We start from the raw sequence: 22,013 nt of genomic DNA on the forward strand, positions 1-22,013 counted from the left end.
TTGCACACGAGGCAGGTGAATGCAAACACCGCCCGGGGCGTCAGCTTCCCGGAGGTGGAGCTGCTCCTCACAGGTGGCAAGGCTGAGCCCGGGGCCCTGCGGAGCCTGGGCTGCCCTGCTCCACGGCCAAGCCCAGAGCAGCGGGTCCACCAGCATAAAAGTCAAGCTATTGAACCCCTGTCACCACCACCATCACCAAGACCAAGCAAGGCTGGCCATGGCGAGCATGGACTGTCCAGGAAAGGAAGGTGCAGGGAGCAGGAAGAGGAATTTAGCCTTGCTGAGGAATAAGCTGTACATGGGGGAGAGGAGGAGGACGGAGCCTGTGGTGGAGAGCACGTCCGGCACCGGAGACCATAACACCTTGAGGAGGAGTCAGTCTGACAGGACAGAGTACAGCCAGAAATTACAAGGTACCAGGGAAGCATGCTTGGTGCCTGGTTGCGAGGGATGCTCTGGGCTGGAGTGGTACCTCAGGGATGCTCTGGGCTGGGGTATCTTGATGCTCACAGGGCTACAGCCTTCAGTTAAAGAAGGGAATGGCAGTCTCTGCCCCTATGCACTCACAGTGACAAATTGCGCCCTCTCACCGTTGCCCCTCACTTCCAGGGTGGAAATATCTCCCCTATTTTTTCTAATAATGTTGAGTAGACAGGATGTAAAATGCAACTGAAGGGTTTGGGGTCTTACTGCAACCTGGATCTTTCTCGTTCGTTATCAGAGCACATTTGTAATGCTAACAGTAACATGGAAATATGGTTGGTCTATTCTATTTGTCTTTTTTTGACTGTTGTACCAAGTGGGGTATATGCTAAGTAATTAGAGGCACTGAGGGAAGTTTTTCTTTCAGTTAAAAATACCACGATCTATAATGTGTTTATCATTGCTCAGATTGTGCAAGTCTAAACTGAACCATGTCCAAATACATGTGTTGATGGATATGCTGATTGAAATTACACCACTATGGAGAGGGTTTCTTTCCAAATAACCAAATTGCATCTGGACCCCAAATTGGTAAAGTATGTCAGTACTGGGCCTGTCAGTCAAAATTTAAATGCGATGTCACAAATTGAGGAAAAGCATGAAGAGTGTGTATGGCTATTTCAGGGAGTGTTGTGGAACACAAACTGACAAATTTCTGTGGGTTTCCAGGGTCTGGAACAACAGGGCCCCATCACAAATGGGGGGTTTGAGTACTGCTGTAATATAAACATTTATTACTAATAGTGATGTAACTGCCTCGTGGCAGTCACTCTTGTGGCAATAATCCTTTATGGGGAGATAAAACGGGAAGATGCTCTGGGTTGCTGTATTATGGTTTTGACACAATTAGGAAGTAGCATTCCTTCAGAGAGACAATAAAAGTAGAAAATAAAATAATAAACCTGAAAATAATGGGATTTCTGTGGGGGCTGAGAACAGCAGAGTGGCCCATTGATTATGCTGTTCCCTCCCGTGATAGCTAATCAATGAGAAGGGAAAAAAATTTGTAGTTAAGTCAGGCACTCGCTGCAGGGATCTGGTGGGGTGCTTCAGGGTACAAACACAAATTGCTAAGGTTGGTCAGGAAAGCTCCTGGCACATGTCCCACCAAAACAGCAGTTCTTTACTTGTGAAGGTGGTTGCCCAGGTGAGGTCAAGGTTATCAGACCTGTACCCAGCAAAAAGACAGGTTTTCTGTCCTGTGTCAGCTGTATTCGTGCCATTAATGTCTCCTGTTTAAAATCTGGAGGAAAGGAGGTGGGGAAGCCTGGGTAGTCATGGCTGAGCATGAGGTTATGTTTATGGCAGCAGTCCAAGGAGACAGTAAATCCAGCTTTACAACTCCTGCCACAAGCTGAGGCTGCTGCGGCCACCTATTGCAAAACATGGGTCTGGTATCAGCTTGCTCTGCTTGCTCATGTTTGCTCAACACAAATGGTGATGGGTTAACAAGGTACCTGCAGGCTTTATATTGGATTATAAGTTGCCTGTCCTCAGAGCGAAAAACAAAGTCAGTAGAAATTCCTGTGAAGTGTATTTACAGTCACAATGGAAAGAAGTGTGGTTGTGTGCCAAGGCCTAATCTGGATCAGATTTTGGATCATGGATCCCAGACCTAATGTGCTACCTGCCGGCAGTTTATGATGTACTATGGCCTTTATGTTCTTCATTTTTCTCACTAGCACTTGGATATGAAGCAGATGACTCCAAGGTGAGGGAAGTGGTTTTTTTGGCACTAAGCCTTTGAGTTCTCAGTTCTTGGTAAGAAAATCCCAACTGATCTGCTGGTGACATAAACAGGCCTGCTGGGTTAGGACTCCCTGATTACCCTGGAATGGTAAATGCTTTGCAAAAGGTACACATGATAATAATTTACACTTGCTTCCCATATGAATTGAAGGGAAAGTTCTGTGTTTAGTTGCCCCTCCATTCTTTAGTCCCCTGTTCATATGTTTTCTAACACACAGGCTGCAGAGCTGTGGTAGGTATTAGTACAGACACAGACATGTAAGACAAGGAGGTGCAACAAGAGCAAACTCCACCAAACAGAATCTCCTGTGTGTGGAGCAGGTTTCCACAGCAAGAGTCAGAGGCTGCAGGACCCTGGTAATGGCAAGCAACCCAGGCTGAGCATGGGAAAGAAGGTGTCTTTACGCCCCAGTGCCTATGTCAGCATTGCAGCATGTTTGTGCAAGGTGAAGCATGGTCCAAACTTCTCTTGAGGGCCTTCCAGCCCTTTGTGTGCTTGAAAAGTTCTCCAAGTAGAAACCAGGCTATTTCCGACCCCTCCCTCCCCCCCCCCCCCAGCACAATAGTATTGTCAAAGGTGCAAACTTCTGTGACTGCTTTTCACTTTAAAATTAAGGATTCATTAAAAGACACAAGAAAACATATTCATGGTTACTTACTATACTAGACACATCTATTCAATACCTTATCTGGTGTGAATGGTCATGCAACACCTCCTGGCTTTACTCTTCTTAAAAAGGAAATAAGATGCAAAGTAACCATTATATTCTTGGAGAGCTTGGCAAGCATTAGTTCATCTATTTCAACTCATCCTGTGATATAACCAATTGCCGGCAGCCCCATTTTAGATAGGGGAAAATACAGTGATTGCTATCAATTGGCAGGTTTGTGATACAACCATGCAGTCATCTACAACTCAGGTTGTAATTGCAATCCTGGATGAGTCCAGGAATACCTTGATCGAGGCATACATGTATGTTTTTCTTTCATAGTTCTCCATCAACTGGACAGAAGCATCACTTTTCTAAAGAGGGAAGAATGGTGTTAAGGGAGATATATTGATTAGCATTTGTGGTGGGTGCAGAAATAACATCAAGGGTCATAAGAGCTAAGACAAAGTTCCTGTGATATTTCTATGCAGTGCTCTGCTCTGCATTCACTAGGAAATCCTGCGCCTATGTCCTTTCAAGAGGAATGAAGAACTCACTACTATCCTTAAGCAATGGCATAAAATGGTATTTAGCAGGTCTGTTTTCTGAAGCTGTTCAGCTGTTAGGAATCACTCTTTCCTACAGTGAAAATCCATCAGTAGCAACTGTAAAAGTAACTGTAGTAATATCTACATGTTGCATTAAGGTTGGGATCAGTCTTTGAATTAACCAAAGGCTGCCATTCTGTGAATACCTATATATTTCATTAAGAGTTGTTTGGTGTCATTATTTGCACATACATGCTTGCAAGATCAGGGCATATTAAGATACAATATTTCATGGGGATGTTGTCAAACAAATAGGGCAGACCATAGTTCACAGGGACAGGTTGTTGCTATTTTCCAAATATAAGAAGGATGTGGACCTTTTGGAGCAAGTCCCAGAGGATGCTGCGAGAACTGGAGCACCTCTCCTATGAGGACAGGGTAAGAGAGCTGGGCTTGTTCAGCCTGGAGAAGAGAAAGCTCTTGAGGAGGCCTTAGAGCATCCTTACAGGATCTAAAGGGGGCTGACAAGAATGTTGGAGAGGGACTTTTTAGAAGGGCATGAAGGGATAGGACAAGGGGTAATGGCTTTAAATAGAAAGAAAGTAGTTTTAGATTAGATATAAAGAAATTCTTCACTATGAGGGTGGTGAGGCACTGGCATACGTCAACCAGAGAAGCTGTGGCTGCCCCATCCATGGCAGTGTTCAAGGCCAGGGTGGATGGGGCTTTCACCAACCTGGTCTAGGGGAAGGTGCTCCTGCCCATGGTAGGGGGGTTGGAACTCCATGAGCTTTAAGGTCCTTTTGAACCCAAACCATTCTGTAATGCTATAATTCTATGATTTTTTTTAAATAATAATATACCAAACTTGTGCTTGCTATGAAAAATGGGCTACAGAAAATTGTGGGTTTCCAGAAGGACTCAAAGATCTCATCTGCAGTGTCCAGTGAGATGATGAATACTTTGAAAATACTCCTTGTTTTACAAATCATACTAATTCCCTTATAACTTTAGCTGTGAATGGCCCAACTGCACTGTTAAATGACTTGCACATGCTTCAATTTAAAATACATCAATGACATACCTGTAATAGACAGTGATTCAAATCACACAGCTACCACAATATATTGACTCAGAGCTTGTATCTGAACCTCAAATTTCACGTTCTGCCTGCATCTAATGTAGTTACAAGAAATAGCCAACACCAAAAATGTCACAAAACCCTGCAAGCTTATACAAATTCCTGGAAAGTTGCTATCCCTTGCTATACTAAAGCCCAGTCAGAAGCAGCTCATCCCCCTTCAGTCCATCTCTAGCAGGGCACCTTTCTTCATCCTCTCCTCCTCCCTGCCCACAGAGCACACCACTTTTCTTGCATGGACTGCCAATGCACACAGCTCCTCGGCATCTGCCACCAGGAGTAAAGATCCTCCACACCTCTTCCCACATCCTTATTTGCTTTGTGCTGTACTTACTGATTAACTTTCTATGGACCACAATGCAGAGAGATACTATTTCACTGCAAAATGTATTGATCTTTGGAGCAATTGATTTGCCGAAGTACAGTAGGGAGCAAAAGTCCAGATTATTTCCTGAAGTGCAGCAGATGGCTTGATGAAAATACCTGTGTGTCCTGTGATGAGAAATCACAACCTAACCAACACCTTTTTTCTCCTGTGAAAATTTAAGCTCATGATCTAATTCTGTTAACTTGCATGGCAATAAAGCTGCAGTTACTCCTTGCACTTATTGCAGTGGCAGCCAGGTTGGGAAGCAAGCTCATCTTTTCAGAGCAGAATCCATTTTGTGCTGCTATGTTTGCACAACGCTTAGCACAACCAAGTCCTTAGGCTTAGGGCTCTCAGGAGCTACTGCTGCATAACTAGTAACAGCAACTGTGTAAAAGAGTGAAGACTATGACTCGAGGAGCTTTACAGATCCTTCTCTGATCATATTAGCAAACACATTATTAATTTGGATACTTTGCATTGTGCCAAATCCTGAGGTGCATGTGTCCCAGGGGAAGTGGCTCAGATGCAGACCTTCCTCAGTTCTTTATTAGCATAAGCTCAGTGCCACAGGAGTGGTATAGTTATACTGGTGTATGACACACTGGAAAGGTTTATTTGTAAGTACTGGCACTAACAATAAGGGCATTCTTCTGTCACCTGATGATAAGCTTTCTTCCTTTCCAGTGCGGTCACATGGGATCTCTCTGTAGTCCTGTCAGCACACATATAATTAAAGCGGTCTGCTGTCAAGGAATTGAAAACAGAACTTGTGCGTTGAATGTAAATATTTTCTGTACCTTATGGAACACAGAAATGATCAAAGATCAATGACCTAATTGAAAAGAAGTCTCTGAAGCAGGTTTTACGAGCGAACCTGTGGCCTAGGAAGACTGGTGCAAGGTCAGTCTGGTCCTGCAGTGTTCTCTTCCTGTGCTCAAAAAAGGGCTTTTTGCATGTGGAACTCACAGCCCCTGTGCAACAAAGCCGCTCCTGAACAATGCTGCTGTTACTTGTAGCTCTGAGTAAAAGGAAAAAATGTATTTTCCACAACCCTCTCCCAGTCCTTTTGTACTTCAGTGCCCAACTTGGAATACAGTAGATCTGATTTGTACCATGTTTGCACTGTATTGTACTGTAACAACACTCCTATGAAGTGGTCCCTCACAAGGGGAGTGGGATCTGGAGTAAAACTCCTTGTGTGTTACCTCGTGATAAACTTCTCCCACACACAGTGGGATACTCCATCCTTTCCCACTGCTTGTCCCATTTCCATGTCTCTTACTTCCAAGGATCCCAGTGTCCCTGTGCCCTGCTACCTTCCTGAAAGCCACAGTGGAAGCAGGAGTGTAAGGGACAGAGCTGGGGCCATGGTACAAGCAGATGTGTGGAAGGAGAGGAGAGCTGTCACAGCAGCAGTGCGTGCGGGCTGCCTACATTTCCCAAAGCCAGTGTATATTCCCATGTGTAATAGCTAGGTTATCTGAGGGTACAGGCTATCTGAGGACTTGCTTTCACAGAGGAGTAATTTTATCCAGGGTGGTATGAGGCTCAGGTTTCACACATGAAAACAGTAATGCTGTGATTTGTTTGTTATACCTTGATAACTTGTGCCTTCATGGCTCCTGTGTCAGGCAAAATCCCTGTGTCCACACAGCGCAAGTGTAGAACTTGGTGTTTCTTTGGTGTCCTCCAAATGCTGCCTCAGTAGTGAAAAGGCCTGTTACTCACTCCATGCACTGACATCACTGTGCTTGTTGCTATATTCTGCACCAGTATCTTCACTTCCAGAGAGAAACCATTGGACAGGGAGAAACCTGGCTCCCATCCCCAGGGGTAAACATAATGTTTAACTTGTGCATTTTACCTGGGAGGAAGGATGGATAGAGCAGACCTCTCAGAGCTGCTCACTCTCTAGGTGGGAAAGTCAGGTAAATTTGCACACATTGATCTTGCAGATCTGCTATGGCTGCTCATCTGGCCACTTGCTGTGGATCCCCCAGTAGCCTAGAAGAGAGCTGCTGCATTTGCACTGGGCAAGCTCTTTCCCTCCATGCTCTTATTTTGCATTGCTGGATGTCTCCATCTGGGGGATGTTTTTAGACTTCACACTTGCAATAAACTTATTAAGACATGTGGCTACTTTGTCCATGTCATCACATAGCAAACCTCTTGTTGAATGCAACTAGAGCCGTGCACCTCAATACACAGCTAGAAAGCCAGTCATCACCTTCCTCTCCAAAGCAAAGTCCTCCAGAGGGGCAACTCCTGCAGGTAACTGACGTGACAAAGCAACAATTGCAAACATTACCTTCTAATTGACATTTTTATACTCACTAAAAATACCAATTAGTTTTCTGTAAACTGGTCTTAAGAAACAGCTGTCTAATAAGCCATTCAGCAGACAGTTTTTTCTTTTTCCTAAACCTAGTATCTCTGAGGATGAACGAGTCAAATACTTACCGTAACAGTTAATCCCCAGCAATGTCTCTTCCTGCTAATCCTCTCTCTCAAACTGTTCTGGGGCTGGTACATATTACCAGGTAAAAACAAGTCTGCTTATATTCCAGATATGCATTTGCTGTTTGCACATTCATTAAACTTTCACTTATTCCACAAGGATTTCTGCAGCTATTAATGTTCTCAAACTGGTCAAAAGCAATCAGCTGAACATGAAATCACAGGTTTTGGCTGTAATCATCACTTCAGGTTCTTGCTGTTGCATTCTATAGAGACAGACATGCCTAAAATGAAAAAGTGAACATATTGAGTGAAAATGGAAAATTATGTTACTTTTAACAAAAGGATACATTTATTAAAAACATGTTTTCTACAAGGAAACAGCATCTACCTGGTATTTCTCATGGTTATTTCTTCCTGTTGAGAATAGTTTTTCTTTCCTGGCATTATTATGTATCATGCAGTAAGGATAATAGATGAACCCTGACATAATTCAGGAATCAGATTTGATCAGGGTGATCTAATGACATAAACTGATAGAAATGCCTCTCAAGGGATTGTGACTTCAGGCCTAAAGTGGGATAGAGTGGTTTTACTTTGCTCCTATAATGCCATCCCCTGCCACCAGTATAAAACATTGCAAAGTTCTTTCTCACATCACCTTGTGTTTACCTTGAAATTCCATCTGATATTTTAGCAGTGCTGAATCTGAGATTAAATGACAGTTCTGAGGTCTTCCAGGATGTCTGGTCCTCTGCAGTTTCTCAGGGATCGCCCTGAACTCTCACAGTCACACACACACAAACATTTTCACACCCAATCTTGAGAAAAATGCTGATTTTGGCACAGAACTGGAACGGAAATTGATTGTTCATGTGATTCCTTGTGAATTTATAAGTGTGGTTATGTACTATAAGTTTCTAAAGGAACAAGTACCTGCCATTTTAGCATGTAAGAAGCAGGGAAGGTGGTCTCATTCTGCAGCCCTAGCAAAAATTGCTCAGAAAGAGCTGTCAAATGATACTGGTACCAGTTTTGCTCCACTCCTGACTAAAATAAGGACAGAGTGATTTGTCTGGCACACTGTACCTTAGGTGCATGAGCTCTGCAGGAGTGAGCTCCTGTGTGTTACATGCATTAACACCAGCACAGACTCGCTAGGACAAGATTCAGTTTAAAATTCATTTGATAGCTCAGGCTTTGCAGAGGGGAGATGTTTTCATTTTATTGTCTGTGTACGAACTTGAGGACAAAATGTTCCCAGTGTTATACACAGACTTCGAGGCTAAAATGGTAAAGTACATCTAAATACAAAAAAGGTTGAAAAAACGGCCCCTCTTCCCCGGTTTGTTTGGGCTTCTTTTCCTTGCTGCTTAAAACTATCAGTAAAGAGGCAGAGGTGCAGCCCCAAAAGTCGCTGTTTAAAACAATAACTGTGGTCACATCAGTCTCACTAGAAAAGCTGATGGAGAAGCATTATTAATGAAACTATCCTTTCTGAATATCAGCAGTCAGCATAGCTGTAGAAGGGGCTGGGATGACAATACACTGGATTTATAACGTTTTACATCTCTTAGCTAAAGATGTCCTAAAGCTGTCTATCTCCTGAAAGCTGCTTGGTTTTTCCACAAGTCCAGCTCCAGGTTATCATTTACAGCCTTGGCCAGTGTTGTCTGGGTGAACTGCACACTGTTTGATGCTCCTTTGAGTGCTCCTGACTTCACATTTGACAATCAATTCAAACAACTACAGTATATTCAGTATTGGCTATCAGTGAGCAAAGCATCAGATATAGTTTGCTATTGCCCATTATACAGTGTGCTCCCTGCAAGAAGTTGACATGAAAGCATAGCTGTCTGATCCTCAGCAGAGATTCCTGTCCTTTGCCACTAAGTGCAATAAAACCCATGCTGTCAAAGCTCAACCTGGGTAATGCAGAGATGAGTACGGTAATGATATGTCCATCTTTGTTGGTGCTCTGCACCATCTTGTGGCTAGCCGAAAAACACCGGAATAACCTCTGAAATCCTTCACTTGATGTTATTTGTGTGTGTTTAGGGGGTGTTTCCTAATGAAAAATACAGATTGTCAGTGTATGCAGAAAAAAAATCAGTGTCCTTTTAACAGCTCATGTGGATGTCTGCAGGCAGGCTTATGAAGCAGCAAAAGGGAAGACCATCATTACAGATAAGTAGGTTATGTGCAGGTCCTGTGTCCTACATAAATCACCTGTCTGTAGAAGACTCACTTGCGTGTCCATGTATTTGGAATAAATCAGATATTCTAGGTCTTAAGTACAGAAATAATTTCTTTTGTTCCAAGAGATGTTTTTATTATTTAAGGTTTTCCATCTTCTCCTGTAATTCCTTTACCTCTTTCAACTAAATATTTTTTAAAAAATTACAGGTTCCGTCGTCATTGTTATTAACATTGTCTTCGTTTGAAAAGTTGTCTTCCCATATCTGCAGCCCTCATCTTCCCATGAACAAACTCAACGTTACATTGTACAGAGCAAAGGTTATTCCAGTGAATCTTATTTACAGTAAACACAGCCTTCTTCTTCCATAGGAACATACATTCTCCCATCCTCCAAATCATAATAGATGTCTGACCCAGACTGCATTTTTCAAAGGAGTAGAAGGGCATCAGCTATCTTTGAATTTCTGTATGACAAGAATCAGACTCTCCTGTGCTGGCAATGGAAATGGAAAATTTCTGCTGACATACATAACATCAAAGCCAAGAGAGTCAGTGATGGGTTATCCCCTTATTGTCAAACCTGTGTTTGGCATGAGGAGGGAGATGGGACAACAATTGATGTAATCCAGGTTTGCAATTTCTTATGCTTTTTTTCCTGCTCCCCATGGTGATAGGGGACTTTCCAACAGGCGCAGCTTACATTCCCCCACGGTTGTGCAGGGCAAGCTGGGTGAACACAGGAGATTACAATGCTCCTCTCAAAATTCCCTCTTTTAAACAGAAAAAATGGCTCCACAGGTGGGGTCCACAACCCCTGCTGCTTCACTGCAGGAGGATGAAGAACAAGTCAGCAGACGCATGATGGCCAGGAGGGTGAAAATCATCACAGAACTCATGCAGACAGAGAAGGACTATATCAGCGACCTGGATCTCTGCATCAAGGAAGTGATTCAGCCTCTGAGAAACAAGCAGGTGAGCTGGGGGTGGTGGATGAGTTGGTGATGTCAAGGTCTAAACTCACCCACATTCTGCTGGCAGATAATGTTAAGGCAAGCACAAGTGTCAGCATGAGAGTGACGTGGTACTGGGAGCTGTCCCATGCTCGCTTTCCAGAAAGAGACATGCCAGGGCTCTAGCTGGGAATTCATAGAACCTTTTCCTCAGCAGTATTTACATCTGTAGATAAACTGTGCAGATGAAAGCTGGGAATAGGAGAGGCCATCCAGAGAATGATTTGTGGTGCCTGCCACATAGCATTCACTGAGGCTGCACAAATGATAACTGCTGCTGATATAGAATAAAAATTATTTTAAACATACCTTAAACCAAGTATTCTGTATGTAGAGTTTCTTACAAGATGTTGTGTTTTAAAACCCAAATCACACAGCTCATTCACTCACTCCCCCCCTTGCTCCCCCAACTCCCAGAGAGTTAGGAAGGAGAATCCAAAGAATGTAGCCCCCACGGGTTGAGATAAGAACAGTTTAATAGCTAAGGTATAACATAAATCACTACTGCTACCACTAATAATAGTAATAATGATAAAGCAAATAACAAGTGAAGAGAATACAACACCTCACCAGCCACCGACCCATACCTCCATCAACCCCCCCAGAGCTCCAGCCCTTCTGGGTAACTCCCAGTCTCATCCTGGGTATGACGTGCTATGGTATGGAATACCTCTTTGGCTAGCCTGGGTCAGGTGTCCTGTCTCTCCTTCCTCCCGGCCTCCCCTCCTCCCTGGCAGACCATGAGGCTCAGAAAGTCCTTGGACAAACCAAACATTTGAGCAGTAACTCAAAACGTATGTGCTATCAGCAACCGTTCCCAGCCCGAAAGTCAAAACACAGCACTGCACCAGCTACCAAGAAGGAGAAAAATGACTGCTACTGCTCAAACCAGGACATGAGATTAGTGACATAATACAGGTGCAGAGGCCGAAGTGTCTTTAGATGACATTGGCACTGTCTCTTCAGGGAATGCTGTGGCCAGCTGAAGCCTGTGCTGTTTAAGCTCCTGCAAGACTTTTTATCTTTCTTGAAACTCTGTCAGAGAGCTGACATCTGCTGACATAACTTAAGGAGTTCTTGCCTTTTTTCTCCTTACTTGTTCATCCACTTATAAGTAGTCACATCTTGAGTCCCTCCCCAGCCTGGCCAGCACCAAATGAGTGTATTCCCTGTTGAACTTGTTGCATTCCTTTGCACTTTTTCAGCCAACTGAAAACATGCATTTCGAATCTGTCCTTTGTCAGTGTATTAACATGTGTAAGTGTTCACGCACAGCATAGTTCCAGATACTATGTAGGCATTGTGCTGGAGTGGAGGTCAGAAGTTCTGTGCTAGATGTGTATAGGAAAAGTAATTTAGAGATTATAACAGTCTTAATTTAATAACCTCTGCATTTTTAAAGGGCTTTCAAGAATGTTGCATAGTTTTAAGGCTAGTTCTCAGATAAACTACCATATTGAAAGTTTGTAATGTATTTAGAGAAGGATTGCATTTAGAACATTGACCTGATGAATCTGATGAAATGAATCTGTTTCATATTTCCAAGTGGATAAAACTTATTTTCGCCCCTGTAATACTATAAAGAAATTAATTGCATTTGTAGTGAAAGTGTATTTCTGATTCTGTTACAATGGCATGCAATTTGATCCTCCTGGCGTCTGGTAAGCTGCTATGTAAGTCAGCAATTCAGTTTCTAATGGAGAGATACATTCAAAGGCTATCAGTGTAGATGGAAATCAGCCTTGCCTTTGTTCTCACTGTTAGCACATTACCACTGGCTATCTCCAGTTGTCCCTGAATATTAACTATTGCCCGGCCCTGCAAGATAGTAACTGCTGCATGAAAAGTATGTGGCCTGGAAATTTTTTACTTGCTCTAAAATGAGTAGGGAAATGGAACCCAGTTTTCTACTGGAGTAAATTGATGCAGTTCACTGAAGTCAGTGTTGTGTGCTCAGGCTCTGTAGAAAGCTCTTTAGGTTATGCTAATAGTCAGAATTGTAAATGTGTTTTAGGGAAAGTTATATGATCTTGATTATATTTTTGGGTTTGTAGAAAACTAACTTAAAATGGTACCACCATCTGGAAGTCTTTGTACCTGGTGGCTGGCACCAAAGCGCCACAGTCTGAGTTTATGTAGTGGCCTCTATTAGCAACTGGTAATCAAAACCATTGTCAACTATTCTGTTCCTCAGTGGGAAAGTAAACAAATGTTTGAAAGCCAGCTAAGGATCTTTTCTGTATTTAGATGATAATATTTATTTCCTTCTTAGGTAAACACTTTCAGATTAGGAATAGTTCAAAATAAGGTTAAAAGCACTTGATAACATGCCCTTTGTTAACTGCATCAACTACATTATACTAATCTGAAAACTGTGTATGTGTCCTTGAAGTCACAGGGAGGATGTTTATATGAGGTTTTGCAGAAGTGGTGCTTCCTGGAGTATTATGCATTGAGGGCATAGCAAGAGTAAGTCTGTAATACACAATGTCCTTCTTTATCCTTCATCACTAGCTGCTTAATATTTGTATTCCACTAGATTGCTCACTTTGACGTGGATGGCTTGTTTAGCAACATTGAATTGGTCCATCAAGTATCAGCCAAACTGCTGTCATTGTTGGAAGAAGCCACGACAGATGTGGAACCACCCATGCAAATAATCGGTATGTTTACTGTCCTCTTGAGTTCTACAAAGCTACCTGAAAGAATAAACATAACACTCTCCTGTCCTCTGCTCTCATCAGACTTAACTAATACCACTCCCAGAGGCTAACATGCTATAATATATCCATAGTGACATAGGAAAAATGACATGTGAAACCTGTCCAGTTGTTCTATGATACTCCTATGATCATGATGCTCTTTTTCTATTCATCTGGATGTTGAGGAGAGAATGAGTTTGCCACCAGTAAAAACCTGCATCACTGAGTTATGCCACCTACTGATAATGTAATAGAACCACAGAATCACAGAATGCTTTTCCTTGGAAGGGACCTTAGAGCTTATGTAATTCCAAACCCCCTTGCAATGGGCAGGGACACCTTCCACTAAACCAGGTTGCTCAAAGCCACATCTGATCTGGCCTTGAACACTTCCAAGGATGGGGCACCCACAACTTCTCTGGGGAACCTGTTCCAGTGCCTCACTACCCTCACTGTAAGGCATTTTGTCCTAATGTCTAATCTAAATCTCCCTTCTTTCAGGTTAAAGGCATTCTCCCTTGTTGTATCACTACATGTCCTTGTAAAAAGTCCCTCTCCAGCTTTCTTGTAGGCCCCCTTTAGATCCTGGAAGGCTGCTCTAGGGTTTTCCAAGAGCCTTCTCTTCTGCAAGCTGAACAAGCATCCAACTCTCTCACCTTGTCTCCATAGGAGAGGTGCCTCAGCTCTCTGATTATCCTTGTGACCTCCTCCAAACTCACTCTTTCATCCAGGAAGGTCCACATCCTTCTTATGTTGGGGCTCCAGAGCTGAACACAATATCCTTCTCAACTAGTTTGATACTGTCTAGTTAACTCTGCTGACACTTAACACTGACTCTTAAATTGTGTACTTGTAATTATACTAGTCAAGAAATGCATTTACTAGCAATACAATTTGTGTAAGATGTGGTTAAATGTGCTTAACAGGGATATGGTCAGTAAAGGCAAGAAAGCTATATGATAGGGTGTTTGTGGGAATCTGTGCAGCAATGTCTGCAGGAATTGTGGGTATTTTCAGCAAATGGATATCTCATGACAGCCATACATTCTGACGGTCAGGCCATGAATGTTAAGGCTGTGATCTGTTTGTTTGACATTCTGGCACAGCTGGAGAGATTTAAGAAATTAGCAATCATGAGCTCCCCCATAACTGCTTCTTCAGTGCAGAGGCAGTAGGTGATCCACCTTAAGGGATCAAGTGAGAATTCTTAGCTTGCTTCAATGTAAAGTCATCCAGTCTAGTTTAAAAAACTTCCAGCCATGATTAAGAGATCAGAGAGGTTCTTTCTTCCCTAAACTGACCATATACAGCAGGCAACATATTAAAGAAAAGACCCCTATTCTTGAAAATAGTGGGGTAAAAAATTATTGGTTGCCATTTGACTAAGAAACATGGTATTAAAGTATATGAGTCTGGGGAAAAGTATTAATCCTAGCACATCTCAATCTGGTTTGCCAAGGCAACAGCTTAACGTAGTTTGATGCCACTGTGTTGTTTGGCGGTATTTCAGTAAAAGGGCATCATGATGAGTCATACCCTTAATAAGCAATGTTCTATTCTAGCAGGAAGTGCCTTTCTCTCAGCCAAGAGAATCATCCTTTTAGTTGCCTGCCACATTCAGAAGTAAAGACAACAATTTCATCCATCTATTGGGCAGTATTTCTCCAGAAACAGACAAAGAACTGTGAAAATGTATGGGATAATGGATAACAGAGTGGTCTAACTTATGGTAGGGAAAAAGATGGCAAGTAAGGTGTGAGACGTTCTTCCAAAAGCTGAGACAAAAGCAGGGAGAATAATTGCATCACTATAAGCAATAAGTTAATACGTTTCTTATCCTCTAAAAGTACATCAAGGTGATAATTTTGTTCTCAGGATTTTCATAATCAGGGTAAAAGTTGTTAAAGCCAGTCTATAGAAAAAGCAGACTGAGAATGTTTAACAAACCCATCTATTCTATCATGTTTATGTCATTTAAATGTCTTGCATTAAAATACCTTAATTTTGGAAGACAACCAAGTCATGGTGAGGTTGAGGAGACTGCTAATTCACTGGTTTGAAATTAAAACAATTGAGTTGCTTATATTCCCATCTTATTTTAGTCTGTGTTCTCCGTACCTGATGCTATGTCCACATTGATGAGTAGTAATATCCAATAGGAGCAGACTTGGAGAGTGAAACAGTTGCTGCTGAGGACCTGATATCCATACTACCTGTTTCAAGAGTTTGTACTTTAGTTTGCCTGTAGCCTGTTTCTGTGGCTCAAGAGATGCCCTTTATGATTGGACTGCATAAGATGTGCCCTTGGAGTGCATCCTATGGTAATTACCATCATAGAATCATAAAATCATAGAATCATAGAATAGTTAGGATTGGAAAGGACCTCAAGATCATCTAGTTCCAACTCCCCTGCCATGGGCAGGGACACCTTACACTAAACCATGCCACCCAAGGCTTCATCCGACCTGGTCTTGAACACTGCCAGGGATGGAGCATTCACAACCTCCCTGGGCAACCCATTACTGTGCCTCACCACCCTAACAGTAAAGAATTTCTTCCTTATATCCAGTCTAAACCTCTGCTGTTTAAGTTTCAACCCATTACCCCTTGTCCTGTCACTACAGTCCCTAATGAATAATCCCTCCCCAGCATTCCTGCAGGCCCCCTTCAGATACTGGAAGGCTGCTATGAAGTCTCCACGCAGCCTTCTCTTCTCCAGGCTGAACAGCCCCAACTTTCTCAGCCTGTCTTCATATGGGAGGTGCTCCAGTCCCCTGATCATCCTCATGGCCCTCCTCTGGACCTGTTCTAACAGTTCCATGTCCTTTTTATGTTGAGGACACCAGAACTGCACACAATACTCCAGGTGAGGTCTCACGAGAGCAGAGTAGAGGGGCAGGATCACCTCCTTTGACCTGCTGGTCATGCTCCTCTTGATGCAGCCCAGGATATGGTTGGCTTTCTGGGCTGTGAGTGCACACTGCTAGCTCATGTTCATTTTCTCATTGACTAACACCTCAAAGGGATCCAGTTTGTGTGTCTGTGACTGCTTTGCCACATTGCCAAGGACGGGAGATAAGGGGTTGTGACTGGCTTCAAAAACCCTCTCCTAATCTGAGCTAAAATGCTAATGTAGACTGACCTTTTGAGGTGCTTGGTCTTCTAATGTTAAACACCGCTGAGTTAAGAGCCTTTTCTGGTTCTTTCCTATATTTTTTCTCCTCTCTGGTCTGGATACTTTATATAGAGGAGTATGAAGACTTAGTAACCTTACACTGACTTTAGCTAGTAGACCCCTTCTTCCTCCACCTCCCAATGCTGTCCTCATAGCACCACATCAGGCAGATCTGCATCTGTCATAGTCTGCAAAAAAATGTAGTGCCCAAATACAATTTGGTTTTAGTCCACAAAGCAAGTTTCCACAGTGATATGCCCAAAGCTCATCTGCTTTGGTCCATATGGCTCAGAACCAGGAAGAGATTTAGGCTTAAGAAAACTCTCTGCTCTTAAAAAGCCCTATCCGTGAAATCAGCACATTATTTTTCTCAGCATTGATCATTGTGGCACAGTACATCACTGAAAGATCTTGCTCATTCCTTTCATTGTGGAGAAGAGAATGATGATTTCTAGCCTCTAGTATATGCTGAAATGAGCTCTTAAGTCTACGGTTTGCATTTTTGCAACTGAAAACATAACCTCACTTCATGGCTAGGTATAGAACGGGCTGTGCTAAGCACTTGGAGCTCTGCTTAAAGTTAGTGAAAAATGTTGAGAGCTCAGCATGTCTGAGAATCAGGCACCAAGGGAGCAGGATCAAGAGAAAGCTTGTTAAGGTTTCCCCTTTTGCTATACCATTGCCTGTATAGAGAGTTCATGGGAAAGTCAGGATGCAATGTACGTTGGTAGTCATGAGCATTAGCATTAAGCACAAGACAGAGAAGACAGACAGCTAAAGAGCGATTAACTATAGGATGCTGGTGCTTTTCTGACTGTGGCCTTACAGTAACTAAAATGAACTCATGTGGTCTTAGCTCCAGCATTGTTCCCTTATTCGCACCTTGAAACCAACATGTATTAGACAGCCCAGTTAACCTTTGCTGGTAGGGGAAGAAACCTAGAGCTGTGTTACTGTGGTAACTGAATCATTTTTCACTTTAAGAAGGAGCAGTTCAATGCAATGTATTATGAAACAGCCCACTCTGGTCAGGATGAAACAAGCAGGATGCCTGACAGCTCGGTGCTTACTCTGTGAATGAATAGAGAGCTCCCAATTAATGTGGTGTTTGGCTTTTAACTTTAATAATCATTGCTGTATCTCAACATGAATGTTTATAAAACATTGGACAGGTTGCCACATAGATGTAATTTTCAGTAAATGCCCAAGACATGAGTTTTCACCATTGCAGTTGTTTCTTATATGCATTTGTGAGAATGCTGATCAGGGCAGTGCTGCTTAAGGGTGTAAGAACTGAATTAATATCTCAGCAGAAGAGATGAAGCATAATATCTCTTACGTACACAGGAACTGACACAGGGGTTTTAGGCTGAGAGAATGAGGCACCAGAATTAAATGGGAAATGAGTGCAGGACTACTTTAGTGCCTCTAAAATTCCCAACTGTTCTTTTGGGGGGAAATGGTGGTGTGGAGGACTGGAAATGGAGATGTTTTCCCCCTTCAGTTGTATATAAACTTAGATAGTATATAAAAATGGCTGTAATCCAGGGCTGGAGGTTGTTCCTCTGCCATGTGAAGAAAAAATCTCTATTCTGGGCCATAACAACTGCCATTTCAGGATTTTGCGAAACAGATAAAAGTAGAATGGCTAATGGGAGATAGAGTCATTATTCCCGTTATAACCCATTTAAGTTCATATTCAGTTGAAAAAAAAAGTCAAAAGGAAAATTAACAGGCTTATATTCATCTCCCCTGCCAACCCACGACACAAAAATGATCTCTCCTTAGCAGTCAAGCTCTTCTGTGTGGTTTCCACTGAAGGGGCATTAAGCAGGGGCAGTGAATTAGGGGGCTGTGTACAAAGGGTGCAAGGTATAGAGATTTCATGTCTTTTCCTGAGGGAATTTTTCTGCATTAACACTGATATAATGGTGCCTGGCTATGACAAAGATGAGCAGCTGAGAAATACATGTAATAAATAATGCACATAAACACACAAGATCATTTCTAAGGGAAGTAAAGTGAAAGCCAGCCTTTTTAGCTCACGGCTAATGTGGTGGAATAATAAAACTCCCTCTAAGATGCTGTTGTCTGGCTTGACATGCTTTGTTTTTTTCCTTAACAGGGGAAGTGTTCTTGCAGATTAAAGGCCCACTAGAAGACACATATAAAATCTACTGCTATCGCCATGATGATGCACACACCATGCTGGAATCCTATGAAAAGGATGAAGAACTGAAGCAGTATTTGAGAGACTGTGTACAGTCCTTAAAGTAAGATCTTTTCAAATGATGATTTCCGTCCATAGTCAGTTGCCTGGCAGGGAACATTTTAAATGGATGTAGATGAAAGGTCCCCTGTAAATCCGGAGTTTTATGAGGCTTGCTGGGAGCTCTGGCTTACGCTGCTTTCATGAAAAGATGACAAGCTAGGGGCCATGATTAGATTTCTTTTTCTCTAAGTTGGCCAAAAATAGCTCAAGAAAGGCTGCTCTTCCCTTAGCTTCAGTGCCCCATACTGGCAAAAGAAATGCTGCATCATAGCATGGGCTATTTGTAACACCTTGCCCAGCTGCCAGGAAATTTGCTGCCTCTGTCTTCAGCAATTCTATTCCTTGAATTTAAGTACTCTGTAATGGAGCTATTCACAGGCACTTGTGTATCTGGGCCCCTGTGGCAAGGCCCCTGGGATCTGGAGCAGCTCTGTGGTGCTGGAGCCCTCATGACTGGGGTATTTGAGAGTGATCAATGTTTGACCTAGCTACCAGGTCCCGCCAGTGGAAAGTGCTTTGTGCCACCATCTTCAGTGCCAGCCCCTTGGGGAAATGTGTCAAGAAGTGGGGGTATTGCAGAATAACAGATGCATCCTCCTCCTGCAGCCAGCCACAGCAACCAGCTCATCTCCATTGAGGGTGCTTCTCTTCCCACCCATAAATCCCCTTGCCCCCTCATTTTCCCAAAAGCATCACAAAGAGCTGTCAGGAGGGAATGTGCCATGGTCTTTCAGAGCAGAGGTCTAATTCCAGCCCCAGGAAAGTCTGCTTATAGGAGCGATGTAACACTACCACAAATAATGGAGTGTTCATCATCAATAGATATTTCAATAACACCCCAGTTAGTGATCGGTCTGCAGAGATGTGTAAGGACCTAGGAGATGGGAAGTACGGCGAAGTGAAATCTAGGAAGAATGGTAAAGTATTAACAACATTAAAAAAGAAATGTACACTTTGAAGACAGGTTATATTGAAAATAAGTCTTATTCTGTGCAATATGTCCAGTTATTGATTACATAATAAGGTGCATGTGCAGAGTGCTTAGGTTTTAGCTACCCTGGAAGTTGAAGGAAATAGATTTTCATACAAACTCAGGCTTTCACCCTAATGGATGGTCAGATATCTCCCCTAAGGGGTGTTTTACTTGCTGATGCCTACAGTATTCTTTTCTGGCTAATCAAGAGAAACTGCTACTGTCATTCATTCATCCCTGCTGCTGAGGCAAGGGGACATGGAAGGAAATAAAGATAAAAGATAGCATCCCCCTACATACTAGGGTGAATGGTGCTACCTGAATTCCAGAGCTAGCAAGAAGAGCTCCTGTTCCAGTATCACAGCTGGGAATTGTGGAGGAAAAGGATATTTTGTGCTGAGCCATTATAACCTTTGCTAGCAGGAAGTGCAAAGCCTTCTTTTCACAATGAAGCCTTGTTTTGTTTTGCTCTTTTGTGATTAGCCTTTAAACAGGAACCAATGAAAAAAGCGCTGGTGTGTGCATACTATGTTGTTTTTTTCCTAGTGCCTAGAGATTGCATATGAAGACGTGAAAGTGCATACTCAAACGCAGAGCTGTGGTCATCTAAACCTTTACTACAGATTGGAGAATTCTTGCCCTGGGAAGAAAATTACGCAACATTTTTACCAAATAAGTTGTAGGCTGTTTTCCATTGTGAGACATAATATATGCAGGGGCTGGCAACAACTATTCTTGAACAATGTTTACTTAAACATTTCTTTTGTTCATTGGAAAGAATATTGTTCCATTTAGAAAAAAAAAGTAATTCAAATGGGCTAACGTCAGCAGGGGCTTCTGTTTCTCAGATGAGTAATATCTGCCATGTGAAAAACAACTTCTATATTGGGAGCAATTTGAGAGTGGCTCTCTGCACATCTGTACAGACAAATCAGATTCAATTAGCCATGCTGTGATGTCTATTCTTCCTGTTGACTGAAGAGGAGAATTCCATCCCAAACTGTAGGTGTCTGCCTTGGAGTCATGTGCAAATCCCAATTCTGTGGAGTCCTATGTTTCAGCAGTGATTATGCAAACTGGGGATGGTGTTTGCTAGCTTAGCCAAAGAAATGCAGCTGGTAAAAATGAAAGGATGCTGGCAACTACCTGCTCTGCTTTCAGCCTGAAGTAGCTTGGTCAACTATTACAGGGGCAGAGGAATGGCATAAGCATGCAAAGTGCTGACAGTGCAGAACCAATGAAAGCACCAGCTTCCAGATGCTCAGTTAGGCACCGGTGGGCAAGGAGTGCAGGCAGTCAGAAGGCAGTGACTGACGGTGTGATACCAAGAAAGCCTAAGACACAGATGGAGTGACATTTTGGTTCCCCCACATTAGAGCATATTCATACAATAAGCAAAATATTCTATATGCGTGCTTGCATGTTTCCATCTTCAGTTGGAAACATTGCTTCTTCCAGTATATGTATCAACACCATCCTACTCTGAAGAGGTTTCAGCCTACAAAATACTTAACAGATTAATTGATTCTATATCATAAAAGTCTGAAATGTATTCTTTGACATTTAAAAATACATTTCTATTTAAAGAGAGTAGGTGGAAATGTATGTAAAGTGTAAGAATTAATGTTTAATTTTATTTTTTATATTAAGGACTTCATGTTACTTACCGTTGCTGGCACAGTGACCCAAACTTCTTAACAGTGTTAGGACAAGGCTGAGTCTTATAGCCAAAGCCAGGTTTCTGACAATCATTTCTTATTTGGGGCTGTCCTTTCAAAAAGATATAGGGCAGATTCACCAGTACCCTCTGGCTGTTCTGTGCAGGTCTGCTGAGACACAGCAGCCATAAACCTGAGTTAATGGGGCCAGTTACAGCTGCTCTGTGTCACTGAAGTGTATCTGAGAAACTGGCCCCTGATCAGTACAAATCCTTTTGGGAGGAATCTAATATATGTTTTGTTTTCTTCTCTTTTGCAGAAAGATATATGAAGAAGAGTAAGTACCATGTCTTTTTTACATGTAAAATAATCTTTAAAATATCGTTAATTTATCTTCAATATGCTTAAAACTGCATGTGGAAATTTTAAGAAGACAAGCCTTTTGTATCAGTATAAACCATAGATTTTTTCCAGGACAGATGTGATAAAGAATCTCAGTTTTAATTTCCCTAAGCCTGTCTAGTTTTCTAATTACTACTACACTTACTTGCAGTATCTTTGAAAACTTGCGGTTTATGGAGCTACTTAATTTGGTTGCCCTTTCTTATCACCTTGCTGTCTTATCC

General features: G+C 42.4%; 1 protein-coding gene across 1 annotated transcript in view; it reads left to right on the top strand.

Annotated features, from left to right (window-relative positions):
• Positions 1-226: 226 nt before the first annotated feature.
• ARHGEF38 (Rho guanine nucleotide exchange factor 38) overlaps positions 227-22,013 on the top strand; it is a 39,407-nt gene continuing 17,620 nt past the window's right edge. The window contains exons 1-5 of the mRNA XM_013128948.3: positions 227-413; positions 10,379-10,569; positions 13,147-13,270; positions 18,610-18,757; positions 21,707-21,724. Coding sequence (XP_012984402.3) covers positions 227-413; positions 10,379-10,569; positions 13,147-13,270; positions 18,610-18,757; positions 21,707-21,724 — 668 coding nt within the window. The remainder of the gene's footprint in view (positions 414-10,378; positions 10,570-13,146; positions 13,271-18,609; positions 18,758-21,706; positions 21,725-22,013) is intronic.

This window comes from Melopsittacus undulatus, chromosome 7 (genome assembly GCF_012275295.1).
Source record: "Melopsittacus undulatus isolate bMelUnd1 chromosome 7, bMelUnd1.mat.Z, whole genome shotgun sequence".
NCBI lineage: Eukaryota > Metazoa > Chordata > Aves > Psittaciformes > Psittaculidae > Melopsittacus > Melopsittacus undulatus.